The 16,906-nt window shown below is 35.6% G+C and overlaps 1 protein-coding gene across 1 annotated transcript; it reads right to left on the reverse strand.

Annotated features, from left to right (window-relative positions):
• Positions 1 to 11,812: 11,812 nt before the first annotated feature.
• LOC148843493 (ubiquitin C-terminal hydrolase 22-like) lies at positions 11,813 to 15,198 on the reverse strand. The gene is made up of 3 exons (XM_088956758.1): positions 14,148 to 15,198; positions 13,336 to 13,454; positions 11,813 to 13,137 (listed from the first exon to the last, which is right to left on the reverse strand). The coding sequence occupies exons 1-3, from the start codon at positions 14,924 to 14,926 to the stop codon at positions 12,359 to 12,361; spliced, it is 1,677 nt and encodes a 558-aa protein (XP_088812884.1). The 5' UTR covers positions 14,927 to 15,198; the 3' UTR covers positions 11,813 to 12,358.
• Positions 15,199 to 16,906: the final 1,708 nt, after the last annotated feature.

The raw sequence follows: 16,906 nt of genomic DNA on the forward strand, positions 1-16,906 counted from the left end.
GAGGCTATAATATAACACTAGGCAAGAGAGTTTTTCTCTTCCCATTCTTGATACTCTCTTCTTCGGGCCTCAAAAGCCCTGTCACCCGGATGATCCGGAGCATGGTTCTTAGCAATTTTGTCCAATATCTCGGACATTAGAACCAGCATAAGGTTTCGGAACTAGTCAACATAATTAGGGCCCTTGAGTTTGTTATCATCCAATAGTTTGGTGAAGTTTCCGTTTGCCATTTCTGGTAAAGGCAAGGCAAATTAGTAAGTTCACAACCTAATTGATTCATGTCATCACATAGAAAAGGCTTTTAACCTATGTTCCATTTCCATTTTGGGCATCTCTGAGATTCCCTCCAATCTCAGTGATGGAGATAGTTGTGTCTTTGGAAATGTGGGAAACCACATAGGGTGCTTAGAGCCAATTGTTTCAACTACAAAATCTCACCACCTTCTGTGAAGGATTTCATCCACTCATCTTATGAGCTTTTCCTTTGGCCTCTGTTAGACAAGGTTCATAGCCATTTTAGGTAAACCTTTCTGTCCAATAAGTGCTCACTCATCATGTTCGTGAATGCCAATGTACTGTTAGAGAGTCTTCCATTTTAGGATAGGCCCCTCCAACATCGGTCTATGATGCCCTTATCATCTTATGAAGCAATCCAATCAATTGCATCAGTAGATGGATAACCCAATTTTATGGTGCATCTCCACCCACCAATACAACCAACCTTCATACTAATGATGGAAGGCCTTTAGAGAGTTTCATCATATGAATCTCCCTATCACATGCACTTATATTTTCAAGAGGAAATGAATAATTAACCCATAGTTTAATTTAGGTCAAACCAAAGTGGCTCTTACTGACTTTCATAAAGCCAGATTTAGATGGGCCCTAAACGGATAGGGTTCCACACGGTTCCTCTTGGGGAGGAAGTTGGTGTGGGGCCCACCATGCAAGAAGATCCTTCAATGATCTTAAGGACACTAAGGCAATGATGTGCATTTTGCCATGGTGTGCGAAAGAGCCATTGTCGAATCAATATGGGCCAAGTGCTTATGGCCCATGAACATATCACATCACACATCCATACATCACATGCATGGAAGTCATAATTGATCCAATCAATTAAATAAGTGTAAAACCCATTTAATTCCATAATATTACCAATTAATATCATCTAGGTATATGGGCTGAACTGCAAAAAGCAGTTCGACCCATATAGCATTTTTGCTGAATTGGGCTAAAGTAGTTTTAACAGATTAAAACTGGGTTTTACAGATGTGGGCCGAATTGCATCTTGCAATTAACCATCAATCCCTCAGCCCATGAAGGAAATTTTAGAGCTGAGAACAGCCCCCATCGAACCACAGATTCGGTCCAACCAGTTTGGTCCAATTTGGTTTGAATGGGTCTAGGGTTTAATGTTTAATTCAAGATTCAATTCAAGGAGATGATCTGGAATTAAACAACTGATATATGACAATAAAGAATAAGTAAGAGGGCTATTTGTAAGACTGCTACCCTGCAAAACAAAGATCAGTTCGCAGTATGCAGTTTCCAAAACTGCAAATCGCAGATCACTGAACCCGAATCTGTAAAATTCTCTCCTTTACGCTTTTTGCTTCGTCTTCAAATGAAATAAAAATAGAAAACCTAATTTTTCTATAAATATTACATCAGATTCGATTTCCTATACATTCCGTCTAAAAAAAAAATTATAGACCAAGAATGAATAGAAGAAATCAGCAGGTGCGTAGATTTCTTGCGCCAATAAAAGAATATGAACCACCCAAAATCCAAGACAAATACATAGAACAATTTTAAATATAAATCAGATTAATAAAGATTTAATTTCAGATCATTCACCCAAAAACTAGAAACCAATTTCCCAGAAAAACGCTAACTGCGCAAATCGGGTAGAACACCTTCCGCCCATTTGCGTAGATCCAAATCTGGTTTAATTTGGTTCAAGATTTGAACCTGACTCTGATACCACTGAAGGAATGAGAGATCCATCATATGGATGGCTGAACACTATAGGAAGGTTGGGAAAATTTTCAAAAATTTCTCTCTCTCTCCCATCAAAGAACGCATTCCCTATTCTAGAAAACTACATTTTCAATGATCAATCTTGAACTGAATTGGACTAGATCTGGAACCAAAAGGGAGGAGAGGGATATACCTGATATGGAGTAGCAGTAACTCCCAATGAAGGTGTTCATGCCCAAGGAGAAAACCTAAACCTGCTTCCACTCAAGATGACACAATATGAGGTGAAGCAGGATTAGCAGGACGATTCTTCAGCAAGAATGGAGTAGAGGGCTGGTGAGCACAACTTTAGATTGCTTCTTTTGCAAAGAACCAATATCAAGAACAATTCTTGATCACTCCCACAAGTGGAGATCTAACTGGGTAGGGGAGGCAAGAACAGGGAAGAACTCTATAATTTGTTGTGTCTTGTCTGGTATGTTTTGCATGTCCGCCCCGCTCTCTTATTTAGCCTTAAAGAGACAACCTCCTAATTTGATTAGGAGTTTCCTGATCCAAATCTTTATCTGGATCTGGACACTTTAAGTGATAAGGATAGTCCCTTATCTTATCTGTAGTTTAAGATCAGCTGAATCCTAATCAGATTAGGAGTTTCCTAATCCAAATCCTTATTTGGATCTGGACTCTTTAAGTGGATAAGACTTATCCTCTTATCCTTATCTACTGATACTAAACCAGATCTGCCCCTATTTAATTAATGTAATTAACCTAGTTTGAATTGGGCTTTAGAACCATTAAGTTTATGTGCTCACTTAACGTCTTAACCTGCTGCCCAGTTGACTCTCTTTGTATGGCGTGGGACCCAAACATTGATTTACACATCAACCACATGGGTTCAGCCCAACCTTTATTACAAGGCTTGGCCAAATTTACTATAGGAGACAGTGAACCCCTGATCCCATCACTGTGGACTTCTAATGGACCCAACATTTACACTAAATGGTCATTGGGTCTAACCACCTTATGAAAACCCAAGGACTATGGGCAAATGCAGGATTAGCCTATCAAGTATTATCCTCAATGGTTTTACAATTAACCTCTCAGCCCATAATAATCAAACACTACCCAACAAGAGATGACCTCTCCCTTGGCTGCAAGGAACAGTGTTGCACTCTCTAATCATATGGATTCCGGGAATTAAAATCTTTTGCAAACATTTTGAAACCATATATACATATATATAAATATATTTTGCAAAAACAAATTTCAACGGTTGAAATCAACTACCAGAAGTTTAGGTTTCCATATGAGAGAGTGCATCCCCAATCGTTCACTTTGTCCGACAAAGGGGCTGATCCTGTCACTATGATCACCTATTCAGATAAATTTTCAAATTGTCCCAACATACCCAAGTTTTGACCCCCTCTAAGGATCTCATTGATTGGCATATCAAAGACAGCCCAATCTGACACCTAGTGCTGTACCATAATCGAGTCTAGGGGTCAGGTGTAACATTCCCGTTTTGCCCATCTATCTCCAAGGTCCAGGGCAATACTGAAATTTTGGTCCAATTCAGGGTTTCAAAAAAACTCACACTGTATGTACCTCAGGTCTCACCCTAGCTGCTGAGACAAACCACCCTAACCAACTTGGCGGTACATCAGTGTTAGTCTTGGTAGGATAAATCTCCCCAGATCTATCCAACGACTGTGAAGATTCTAAACTAACACGAGTCTCATAAGTGTTTAGTTTAAGGGTGTTACATAGAAACACACCACACTAACATGAACACATTATGTACTTTATTCATTTACAATAAATGTCAAAAGATACATCAATCTGATTGGAGGTAAGGGCATAATTGTCTAACACACCTATTATACGATTCAGTGTAAAACGTCATTAGTGTATTTTTACAATGACGACGTTTTACAGTGGATCCAAATGAAGCCTAAGGGACTATTTGGTTTGTGGCTAGGATCAAAATTAGAATTAGAGTATGAACTCTTATTCTTAATGCCTATTTGGTTTAGACAACAACTGAAACCATACAATTTCCATTCATTGTTGTTTGGTTAATCTAGAGCTAGAATTGGAATTAACAAAAAATTTTCAGTTTTGTATTAATTTATTAATATTTTATTATTTTATAATGAATATTTTATTAGTATTGCATTATTATATTTTATTTGTACATTATTTTTATTAGTATTTTATTATTCCCTTATTAATATTTTGTATTACTCTTATTTGTTTATTTGTTTATTTTTATCTTATTATTACTTTATAATATTTTATTAATATTAAGGTTTGGGTTTTTTTATTAGAAGTTCTTTACTTTCTAAGAAACACTGGAATGGAAATCCCATTTCATCAAGATTGGAAATTGGAATCACATTCCAGCCAAACAAATAACTAGAATCAAATTAGGCCTTTTCGATTTTGATTCCAGGGGCCTATTCCAAGGAAGCAAACGGACCCTAAAATTTTGCTAAGTTATTGACTTAAAGAGTCTTGAAAGATTCTCATTTAACTGAAGTGCATTCTCTAGTTCCACTTAAGTTAAGTGAGAAAAAGAATAAGATAGAAATGAATTAGTAGCAATGTAAAGGAAGTAAACAACATACATAACTAGATGGGATCAATGGGTGATCAAGAAGGCCCCTGACCTAGGTTAGTGACCTTCATTGCACTTAGGAGGGGTTGCCTGCCTAACATCTCTTGTTATAATTTGTGGTAGTGGAGATTATGGCTATAAAATCCAATTTGAATTGGATCCAACTGCATTCATATCTGCAATTGATTATGAAACCTCTAGATCCACATTCGCATCTAATTATCATATTTTCTTTTGGATTGAATTCAGCTTTAATCTGTAACAATTTTATTGTACTTAAAATGACCAAAAACTTAAAAAAAATTATATATATATATATATATACATAATTATACCACATATATAGATAAAATAATAAATTTTTATTAGACTCAAATTTTAATCAGATCAAATGGGGTTAAATCTACATCTTGACTTGATTATTAATCAAATACAAGTTCAAACATACAAATCATGAATAATCATATTCAAAGTCAAATCGGGTATCAAACTTCTAGAATTCATTAACATCCTTAGTGGAGGTACATGTTCATGTGTCTCATCTTCGAACCAAGTTTAAATTTTATTATACAAGAATTAACATGTTCTTAACTCAAATAGCTAGTAATGTAGGCAAATTGCTTTGTGGAAGTAATGTAAGGATTACAAATGTCATCCATCTCTAACTTCTCTCTAATGAAGTGCTTGCCCACTTTAGTTTGCTTTGTTCTGTCGTGAAGAATAAGGTTGTGAGAATACTAATAACAACTTTATTATAATGGTATAAGGCCATAGGGTTAGACACAAGAGTTTTAAATTTAAGGAGCATATTCTATTGACTCTATTAGTTTTGATGATAACAAATTTATTGAAAATACTAATGGTGTGATAAAGTATGTGGCTATTTTAAGTAAGCTTCTCTAAGCCTAAATTGTAATAAAACAAATATGCTACCAAAGATGAAGAAATGGAATTCTTGTTGAATCAGATGCCTAAGCCTAATATTCTCAACACCATCTCCATGTCTCTCCATTGGGGAAGTTCCAAGAAATTCAAGCATGACTAAGCTACTAGAGATCTAAATGGTTTTGGAGTTGTTCAAAGGTTAACTACTATAAAAACAACTCAACAAGGAGGAAGATCACATCAAGTCGTGTTTCAAAGTGTCTCATTTAAGACCTTCATGTGTAATCAGTTGCATAGGATGCAATCTCTATGATGCTTAAGAAGACCAGACTCAACCTAAGCAACCTTAGAGGCCAATGGCTAAAATAGGTTTGGTTCCTAAGCTTTCTTAGGCTTAAACAAGTATTTACAATCTAAAAAAATCTATTTTGAAAGCCAAAGGAAGAGATTCCAAACTTTTAGATAAATATATCTAAGGTTTTTAAGTGTTTGATTATAATTATGGGCCATGTGGCATTTTTATATTATAAATTTCAATAAATAACAATTTAACACGTGGAATCATTTTTACATTTGATAAAGCATCATGATGTAATTAATCAAATACTTATGATATTCATTTCAAAAACTTATTTTGTAAACAATATTTCTTAAACTGAAAAAAAACACAGTAAAATACGTTCTGAAAAACACAGACAAAGGCTTATCCAAACATAACCAATTTTTGCCATCAATTCAAATCAAACCACTTCAAAAACTTATTTAAGAAACAATATTTCTTAAACCACAAAAGCACACAATAAAATATGCTCCACAAAACACAAAGACAAAAGCTTATCCAAACATAACCAAGTTTAGCCACTGATCCTAATCAAATCATTTTATTAGGAACTAAGCGCAATAGTGTGGCTAGTTTTTAGTTGAAAGGAAATATGGTTTTGGCGGACAATTTGAAATTTCTTGAATATGATAGCTCTAGAGAGATAGGAGAGCATATATTGGTTTTTTTTTTTTTTTTGAAAAGTTATATATTGGTTAAATTGATCCATTAGATTTAGATTACCTTGATGTTTGATGTGTTTGTCATTTCTGAGTAGGGAGCATTTATCATGGTTGTCAATTTAGTAGGACCGGTGTAGGGCTTGTTTTCTATTATATATTCATAACCATTGGACCTTAGTTGTGGTTCTCATATCAAAACTTGCCACCTAGTCTATGTTTAGTAGAGGATCTGATCAACCATTGCATTGGTCCGAACCAGATTTTCCCATAGCCAAAGAACCTTATTTCCGAATCGAAAAAGAAAAGCTTTAATCAACTAAAATTTCGACAATCTGATCTTTCTTAAAAATAAACATAATTTTTTTTCTAAACTTATATTAATTTTATTGTATATTAGTGATAAAAGTTAAATCTAAATATCATACATCATATACTTACTTGCATAACACATGCTCTTATACTAATCCATACTACTTTAAAAAGTATGAATAGCCTCAAGAATGTTTCTGTAATTTTTTGAGGATACAATTTACCCCTCTATATTTAAATTTATTGATAAAAAATAAGGGTAAATAAGTAATCGATTATTGACATTAAATGAGATGAAAAGAGGTAATTTTAAATTAACCAATGCATTCAATTCCTTCTTATTAAATCCAACACTTTAGTTATTAACTTGCATTCACCTTCATTGAACCATATATTTAAGGCATTTTTGTTTCTTCTTATTATTAAATTCTATTAACTAAATCCATACATAATAAATTAATAATTCCAATAACAACAAAAGGTTATACTTTTAAAATCTATTGGAAAATAGTGTTTTCATCTAGGTGGTGGTAAGAAATTAAACCATTTTGGGTTAAATGGGCCAATCCATGTTGCCACAATTAAACAATAAAATTTAAAATAGATAAAATGCAAAAGTATAGAAATTAAAAAACTTGGAACATTTTTAACATCATATATTCGACATATTAAACAATAATAAATATGATAAATAATAAAGGTTTTTATTAATGATCGAAATGGAATATAAATTTTAAAATCATTTGGAAATAAAATTATTTTTCTATTCTCTCATATTAAATCTCATATCTAAGGTATATTCTTTCATTAAATCATATATTTAAGATATATTTTTCTCATCATAAAATTCTATTAATTAAATCCACAACATTTAATTTTAATAGTATAAAAATAAATATTTTAAAAAGCAAGTTAAGAACAAAACCATTTTCTTTCCTCTCAGTGTGGGTAAGCAATTTAACCATTTGGAGTTAAAGGGGTTAAATAAATAATTCCATAGATAAATAATAAAAAATTAAAATAAATAAAATATAATACAAAAAAGTTAAAAAAGAATTTGCCATATCTCTAATATTGTATATTTATTATACTAAAAAAAACAATTATGAAATGTAAGAAGCATTCTTATTAATGATGAAAATTGAATGCCAAAATCAAAATCAACTTAGAAATGAAATAATGTCATAATCAAATAATAAAATTTTAAAAATAAAAAATACAAAAATCACAAAAATAAAAAAAATAGAAAAAAATTTGGGCACATATGTAATGTTATATATTTATAAAAGATGAAATATTGGGTACATCTCTTATATTATATATTCATTATATTGAACAAAAATATGTATTATAAATAAAAAATATTTTTATCATTGATGGAAATGTAATACAAAATTTAAATTCAACCTAAAAATCAAACTATTTTCCTTTTTGGGTAGTGGGTTATCAAATAGATTAGTTAATGATATGATAGTTGAATAAGAAATCTTTATAAAATAAAAATAAGTACAAGTAATCAAAAGAATACATAAAAAATTAATTATGTTAAACAAAAATTAATCGTGATAAGTAAAAAAATCTTTATATAATGTAGATGAAATATATAATCTAAAACTGATCATAAAGCAAAACTATTTTCTTATCTAGATGGTGGGTCAATGATCTAACTTTTCAAAGAAACTCATGATGTCATAATTGAATAATAAATATTTGAAAAAGGATAGAACACAAAAAATGGAAAAGTATAGAATTTTGTTGAAAACATCTATGAACATTTTGAATGTTATATATTCATCATATTAAATAAAAATAATTGTTAAAATAAAAATTATTTTCGTTTCTAACAGAAATATAATGAAGAAATAATAATAATAATAATAATAATAATAATAATAATAATAATAATTTTTTTTTTTTGTAATTTAAATTTTCCATGTGCAATGCATGAGTACATTTACTATAAGAATTTAAGTTTATTTTTAATCATATTGTTACTTTTGTTAATTTTCAATTTCTATCTTAACTATGATATATCTAAAATTCAAGTAATTAATACGAAGAAATTTTTCTCTTGTGCAACACACGTGCCGAATTACTAATCAGTTAAAGCACTAATAAGCTATCTGACAAATATTTAAATAATTCTTAAATTTTTTGATACAAGAAATCTATACAACTTATAAAGTGAGAATAGGGTCTGCTTTTCTAGAATTTTCATTGGACATAAAGTATCCCTTGATCACTGAATTTCTTGGGGATAAATGTACACTTTGACAAAACACCATAATTAAGAAATTTAATATTGCAAAAACCATTGTTGAACCATAGAAGCCATTTATGTGGATAGATCCACCTCGTCCTCACATTAAAATTCACCCAATCAAAAAGAAATGTATCATCAACTTCACATATACCATTGTAAACGTAAAGTTACCTCCTATTCAAGGGAACAAAATTTACAAATAGAAAAGTTAATTATAAGTATATGACAAGAAATAATAATTAAAGGAACAAAATCTAAATCTAATAAGTTACTTAAAAGTGCAAAAAAAATGTTAACAATATAAAGTACTATCATCATCATAAAAAATTGCTACATGCAAAACACATGCACATTTACTAATAAGATAAAAGACATAAATTCTAATGAGTTAACAAATCTCTCATGGATAAATTCCAATACTCCTAAATTAAAATGGAACATATGGTAAATTTGTTGATCCTGTAACCTGTGTCCCCAGACCCAAGCTTTTGTCATGTGTCTTTTGTTTGGGACATTAATTGAGAAGTGGGATGCTAGGTGAGGCCTCCCATAGGGAGGGAGAGATATGAAACTAAAGAACTTCAACAACCCAAAACGATGTAAAGGTTTCTTTCATTCAAAAATGCATTATCTAAATCTAATCCAACATAGGTAAGAAAAATTATGAGTAAAGGGATGTATAAATAGAGGAATAGATAAAATGGAAAACATAGTTACCTGGACGGGGTAATGGGTGATCAAGAAGGCCCATGGCCTAATTTGGCAACCCCCAGAGGGGTGCCCACCCAATAACCTCCATTGCACTGGATGTGTTAAGTTAATTTTCTTGCTTTGTAAGTTATTAGGACATAGGCCCAGCATTTTTGGGCTTAAATTCTGATCAAACGGATCCAGGTCACAAATCAACTCCAATTGCAGGTCAGGCCTGGTCTAAAGTAATGGGTCCAGGCCTGGGCCGTGCTACAAATAATCAGCCCTATTTGGGTTGCCTGAGGCGTTAACCTAACTCACCCTATTCTATACAAAGTTGCCATTTTCTAATCCTAACCAAACCCTACATTTGTCCATTTAGGTTGAGTTAGGTTCAAGTTGGCCCAATTCAAGAGGCAAAGGACCAAGTTGTCTCCGGTGTTGCAGCAACCGAGAGAAGCGGGGAATTAGGCTAGAGCACCCCTGAAATACGAGTAATCAAAAATCAACTCCGATGGGGGAACCATAAATTCTAATTCAGGTTCTTTTGATTTTAATGGTTTTAATGGTCTGCAGTCACCAATGAATCAGACTCTTTATTGGCAATCAATTTTCAGAAGAAGAATGAAGGAAATATTTCATGGACCAGTCTTCATATTGAAGATAGTATTAGATAATGTGTTAAAATGGTTTAGTTTCTATTTATTTATATTTCATCCCTCATTCTGTTAATCAGACAGATCATGTAATGGCTCCACGTTCAAAATCTTGAACTGCAAGTGCTTTATCTGAGGGGTCCCCTCTAGACTGGTTAATGCCTACTGGAAGAAGAGGGATGCAAATGAATGGAGTTTTAGTCCATACATTATATGTTTATCAGATATCAAATTGAATTCGGATATCAGATTTTCATCGGATCATATTTAGATATACCCTACCCGAATTTGATTCAATCCACTTGTAACCCTAGTTAGTAATTGCCAAAAAAATAAAGAGAAATAAAATTGTCATTTGTCAGTTAGGTAATTCAGCCTGTAAAGAAAAACTGTCAAAAAACAGAAACTTGGAAAGCTCACAGGGTCACGGGTTCAACAGTTTATTGGGTTCAATTCCAAGTATCATAAAACTGCAATTTAGAATTCGAATAATGACTAATGACATTACATTCTATACTTGATAAGTTCTTTAAACACACAATCACAACTAAGAAGTTTAAAACCCGAGATGGTTTGTACTGGTTAGATAAAGCTCCAATACAAGGTATAGAGTGTACAGATAAGAGGAAATGCACAAGTAAATAATCTAAATTAAAAGGATCCCATAGCTGATGGATGGTTGTCTATAAAGCTTCCACAAGTTAGTATTCAGGAAAGGTTTCTGAAATTTTTATAGAAGTTATCACAGGAATGATTCATCGTTTACTTTTTATTTTCTATTTGTTTCCCACTTTCTCCACCCGCTACACCGCTCCATTTAGAAGGTAGGCGGTTGGGATTCCAAACAAATGCCAACCCCAGCCAACAGCCATCCTCTCTGGCATGTAGCCTTGGCGCTCTTCATGGGGCAAAGACATGTAGGTATAAGGGTTCACTTACACGTTCCACATGAAGTTGCCTTGAATTGGAGAGGTAAACTTGGCTATCAAACAAACACCTTTAGAGTCAAGGTGGCAGCATTCACATGCAGCACAAGCAGTGTACATTTGGCCCAGGTGGTCCCACTGAGTTTGGTTGGTATAATATCAGAAAATATCAGTCAACACTTGGCCCAAGGTCGCATAAATGGTGTTTATCCCAGAGTGGGCCATGGGCGGATGAAGCATTCCTTGAGATTATTTTACTGAGAGAGGTGAGCTCTAAGATGCTCTTCTGTGCACTTGGCTGCAGCACCATAAAGCACCAATAGGGTCCCAGATCTAGTACAACAGCCTAAAAATTGATAACAACAGAAGGGGAAAAGAAAAAAAAAAGAAAAACATAAAAGGATAGACAGCTAAGGTGATTATCATAATTTGATAAGACTGCATTAGGGTTTCGTTGTTTATTGAAGGTACTGTAAAGATGGAAGAGCCACTAGAAATCAGGAGTTGCATATTCATTGAAACTGTGTTAATAACAGGAATCAAAATAAATAATTCCATCAATGCTTCAATGAAAATAAAATGTACATGTCTGATCTAAAAGGCCACAGAGAAACCTGGGCCAAGTTCACTTGAAATGTTGATATCCATGTAAGTAGGAAACAGAATGGTTTCTGAAGCTCCTGAACTCGTCAAATACCTGAGCAGGAAACTCATGAGTCAATAAGAGTCAAATCTGGAACATGTTTTGTTGAATCTGAAGAGTAAGTTTTGGTTGATATTCTCTGAAAAGGTTATGCTAAGTACTGGAGCTCAACAGCATGGTTGTTCTTAGTATGCTCTGCATTCTATCTATTTACAACTGAAGCCTGTCTTATTTTATGGCTTGCAGGGGATGATTCTCAGACCCTCCTAAATGTTAAACTTCTGTTTCTTTTTGTCCATGCATTATCCGGTCACAGATGAGAGAAAACCCATGTCTCTTTGATTTAGCGTGGTGTTTAAACTTATTCAATGTAAGACATTCCATTTAGCAACACACAGATGTAGAAAGAAATGAATCTCTATGAGGCGAAATTGGTTGAGCTAGCATATCCTCACTTGCTTTGTGGTAAAGAATTTTCTGAACATAGTAAATCAAGTAGCCTTGTGAAGCTCTCACCACCCCTTCACTAACTTGTGTAATCCATGCATCATCACATTTGTACCATTGGTTCTTCAGGCGCAAGTATGTCACATAATGGCCAGATTCAAGCTTCCCAGAATGAGTAACAACTGCAAACACATCAAATTCTGTAGAAATATCTGCTTCGTCACTCTCAAAAGCAAATATCCTGTTCCCAAACCTATTCCTCACGATTGAAGATGATAGATATGGGGTCATGTCTAATGTGAAAGGGAACTGCAAGTACCGGTTTATCTTTCTTGACATTTTTCGGATTGGGGAATGCTCAAATCGCTTTATATGGAAACACAAGACCAATGGAAGCCGTCTGATGGACATTTGCTTCAATGAGTCTCGTCTTACTTGACAGTGTTGGCAGTATAGCTTCTGGTCAGAGCCCAATTTTTCTGGCCTTGTGAAGAGGTCTAAGCAACCAACAAGAGTAGACATGTCCTTGGTTTCACTTTGTTTGATGAACCCATCAGCTACCTCCATTGCACAGCCGTTTCTTGGGTCTAAATCAAGAGATATATCCACACAGGGATCATACGTTGTTGAAGTGAACCCACATGTTGTACAAGTAACATCTGATCTCAAGACCCCAGAGAATACTCTATGAGTAATACAATGGCAATCTCCATTATCTGTGTAAAAAAAAAAAAAAGCTTATAGAGAATCATAAACTGGGCTAAATTTAGAAAAGCATTAGAAGAGCAAGTTACTACTTATGGGCGCCATTGTACTCATTTTGGGCCTAAAAATGGATGTCAAAGTGAAAATATGGAACAACATTCTAGAATTTGATACTTGTAAGTAATGCTAGACCTTGATATTTCAAATACCTTTGTTTGAGGGTCTGGCTTGTTCCTCCCTTTCATGGATTCTGTCAAGGAGTGAGATGAAAAATTCATGTGCATCCTGTTCATCATAACTGGCAAGATCTGCTGAATGCTTCCACCAGCTGCAGGAATAACAACAGTGTTTTTGAAATCAATCAAGAAGCTCATACTGAGTGACTGCTTGTAATGAATCTCCCTAGACATTTGTAAGGGCAAACAAAGTAACAAGATCAGGAGATCTCCAGCGTTATTGGACAACAAGGTGAGTTTGAAATGCCTAATTCAATAAAGTAAAGCAATCACCAAAATACTTTTTCCTGCCAACAGCAATTGAATCTATTCAATTCGACCACATTTTAGAAGATAGTAGAAAATCGCTGCAGGGGAAAAATCCTTTTTGGAGTTTACAGCTGCAAATGTAATTTTGTATCTTGAACAACACGCATAAACCATAAGGAATACTTATGAAGTCCATCTCGATTATCAGATTAGTGTACTGAAGTGCAAGAGAAGATGGTGATTTTTGTAGCTGACGGATTGTCATAAAAATTAGATAGATGACTAATAAACATAAATACTATCTAAGTGAGAATTACAGAATACTCTTGGCCTATTGTACAGAAGATAGTGATTTCTGTAAGCAATAATTACAGCTGACGATACATTATCTTACAAACACTTGGTGAGAAACCGCACGGTCCGCACCCAATATTTTTGCCTATTGTACAGATTCCACTGAATTTGATAATGGAAACCACTGGAAATAACAATTAACAATTAGCACAGAAAATAGCAGAGATAAATCAATGTCTCACCTGTAAAGAAACCGGGCAGGACTGTAAGGTGCCGGATCCCCAGAAAAGAAAGCAGAGAAGAGAGTGGCAATTTCGCAGCGCAAGCAGAGTCCATCAAATGAACTCTTCCGGCAACTTTCCCGGCTATGCTGTTCTGTAAGGAAGTAGTTCCTCAATGGGGGTACATGAAGCAATGCTTGCAACACCGAGTTCATGAAACAAGTACTGCCCAGATTGTTCAATCCCCTCAAGCCCCAAAGAAAGCATGAATTTGATTCTCGACGCAACCTCATAACCAAATCCCTTGAATTCTTCAAATCAAGGGCGGTCTTCTTCGGAGCCACCTTTCTCCTCTTATTTGAACTCTCTATACTAACATCAACAACATTGTTGTTACAGGGCATCTCCATAATCTGTTTACACATCACCGCCTTATCAAAATCGGGATCATAGACCTGATCACAGCATACACAGCAGAAGAGCTCGGCTCTTTCCATGTCCACAGCAATCTCATGACCCTTCACAGATTGGGAATGCAAGAAGGCGTGGTTTGATTCAAGCGAGGTAAAACATGAAACGGAGGAACAGATCAGACAAAAATAAAGCCTCCCTTCATACCCAGAACAAAAACTACATCTGGGTATCTTGCTCTGGTCTCGATTCATGGCAGTTCTTCCATTTGGGGTTATTTTGAGGCTCTTCTGAAGTGAGTTGTACCCATCCAAACCATGTTTTAGCTTGTAATCTGCAAGATGTTTGCAGGGTTTTGGGTTGGTATACGTGGGATTTCTTCCAGACATGTTAATAAGATAGAAACGTACCTAAATTTATCAAACTACCAAGATTCAGGCCGAAAAGCAAAATCAAGTAGCAAAGGCACAGGGTTTGAGCTTGGCTTTGCGGGTTTTGGGGAGCGGAGAAAAATGGGTTGTTATTAGTTTTAATAACAGCTTAGTCGGTTGTGGTTGATTTGATAAATAGGAAAGATCAGACTAATCGACCAGTGTGGTCTCAATGTGGAACAGGAGACTTGGGCTCGCTCTGTGTTCAGTTGTTATTAGAGACAGTGGATGACAAATCTCATTCTACATCTCTCTTAAGGTAAAGCATCTTGAATCTTGGTAGTCCAAATCAGTGCCACGTATAACAATCTAATCCATTCATTAAGTGGGTCATCTTAGGTATTGCTCATTATTCAAGTCAAACGTCAATGAATCTGATGGTTGAAATTTGCAACTCATAATGATGTTTGAATTTGGTACATCCAGTATTTGATTATGTTCTACCAAATTACTGGTTTGGGGTGTTGAATCATTGATTAATTGAGGGTTAGGGGGGCCACTTGTGCCTGCTTAGATGACCAACTCCACCAACTTCATTGGAGTGTAATGGCAGAGCACAAGCACACATTTAGTTCAAATGGTGCACTTTGAAACCAATCTTTTCTTTTACTTTAATAGAGTTTTATCATTCCAATCCATAAAATCATGAAGAATATACCCACTACAAGAGTTTTAGTGTATTGCTTTGATGATTACTGGTTAATCATTTCACCCATGTCAAAATGAGCAGTGTTTTGTGGTGAACATCATCAATGGGCAAGCTAGCTTGGCCTCCAAGCAGATCGAACTCAAGACTAGAGCAATATGACTAAATCCAGCTGAGCCCAAATCATCATACAATGGCTTATATTCTAAGGGTTAGTGATGGAGCGCGATCCGGCTGGTCTTAGCTGTCCGCTACCTTGCTTTCGAACGAGGTAGCAGGGATCCTAAAATGGGAGAGATGGGAAAGCTCTGGGGGGAACCCGGTGTAGAGGCTCCGAATCTCAAGTTAGAATCTTTCAAAAGCAAGGTAATACCAGATAGCGCAAAGTTTGCATACCTCCGTTGTCGGGGGGGCAGGGGGCTCTTATAGTTGCTTCGCGTACTCGTCCCGAGGCCCTTGTCAGATCGGGTATGATTACTCTTGCGCTTGTCAACTCGGCTGTCGTCCCTTCTGCTGAGACAAAACCGTCACTACCTAACCGTCTAACTGGAGATGGCGGCGTCAGTGGCAGTGGCAGGTGGCCGTTTAGAGTGCTGCTACCAAAACGTCAGATCCCAAGTCAGTCAGGCGTGGCGCCCTCGGGCACGGAATTCCCTGGTGCCAGGCATGGTACGACTTGTTTGGCTTTGGTGCCTAGAAGATGATGCGAAGTGTTGAGTGAGGCGGTCTTGAGCTCGGAGGTATCCCGAACTGTAACAAGGGTCAGTTCGGCGAAGTGTGTCCCGAGCTGTTACAAGGTGGCAGTTCGGCGAAGTGTGTCCCGAGTTGTTACAAGGTGGAAGTTCGGCAAAGTCTACCCCGAGCTGTTACAAGGTGGTAGTTCGGCGAAGTCTACCCCGAGCTGTTACAAGGCGGCAGTTCGGCGAAGTCTACCCCGAGCTGTTACAAGGTGGTAGTTCGGCGAAGTCTATCCCGAGCTGTTACAAGGTGGTAGTTCGGCGAAGTCTACCCCGAGCTGTTATAAGGTGGGTTAGTTCGGCGAAGTGTGCCCTTGTTCCCGCCTAGGCTTGACCCCTTTTGCCGAGTTGTCGTTTCTGCCACGTGTCTCATAATAAAGAGGTCGGGCCAAGTTTTCCTTCATCAGTTAGCAAAGCCCCATTGCTTCACTTGTTCCCATGGACCAGTTGAATCATTGAATTTAGGTGAGAAATTTGAACACTGGTAGAAGTCAGGACACCTAGCAAAACTAAAACATTTGATCATGGTTTCAGCTTTCAACAGCTTAATCCCCA

The sequence above is a fragment of the Nelumbo lutea genome, chromosome 8, assembly GCF_056320005.1.
Source record: "Nelumbo lutea isolate HS-2025 chromosome 8, American lotus-T2T, whole genome shotgun sequence".
NCBI classification, from domain to species: domain Eukaryota; kingdom Viridiplantae; phylum Streptophyta; class Magnoliopsida; order Proteales; family Nelumbonaceae; genus Nelumbo; species Nelumbo lutea.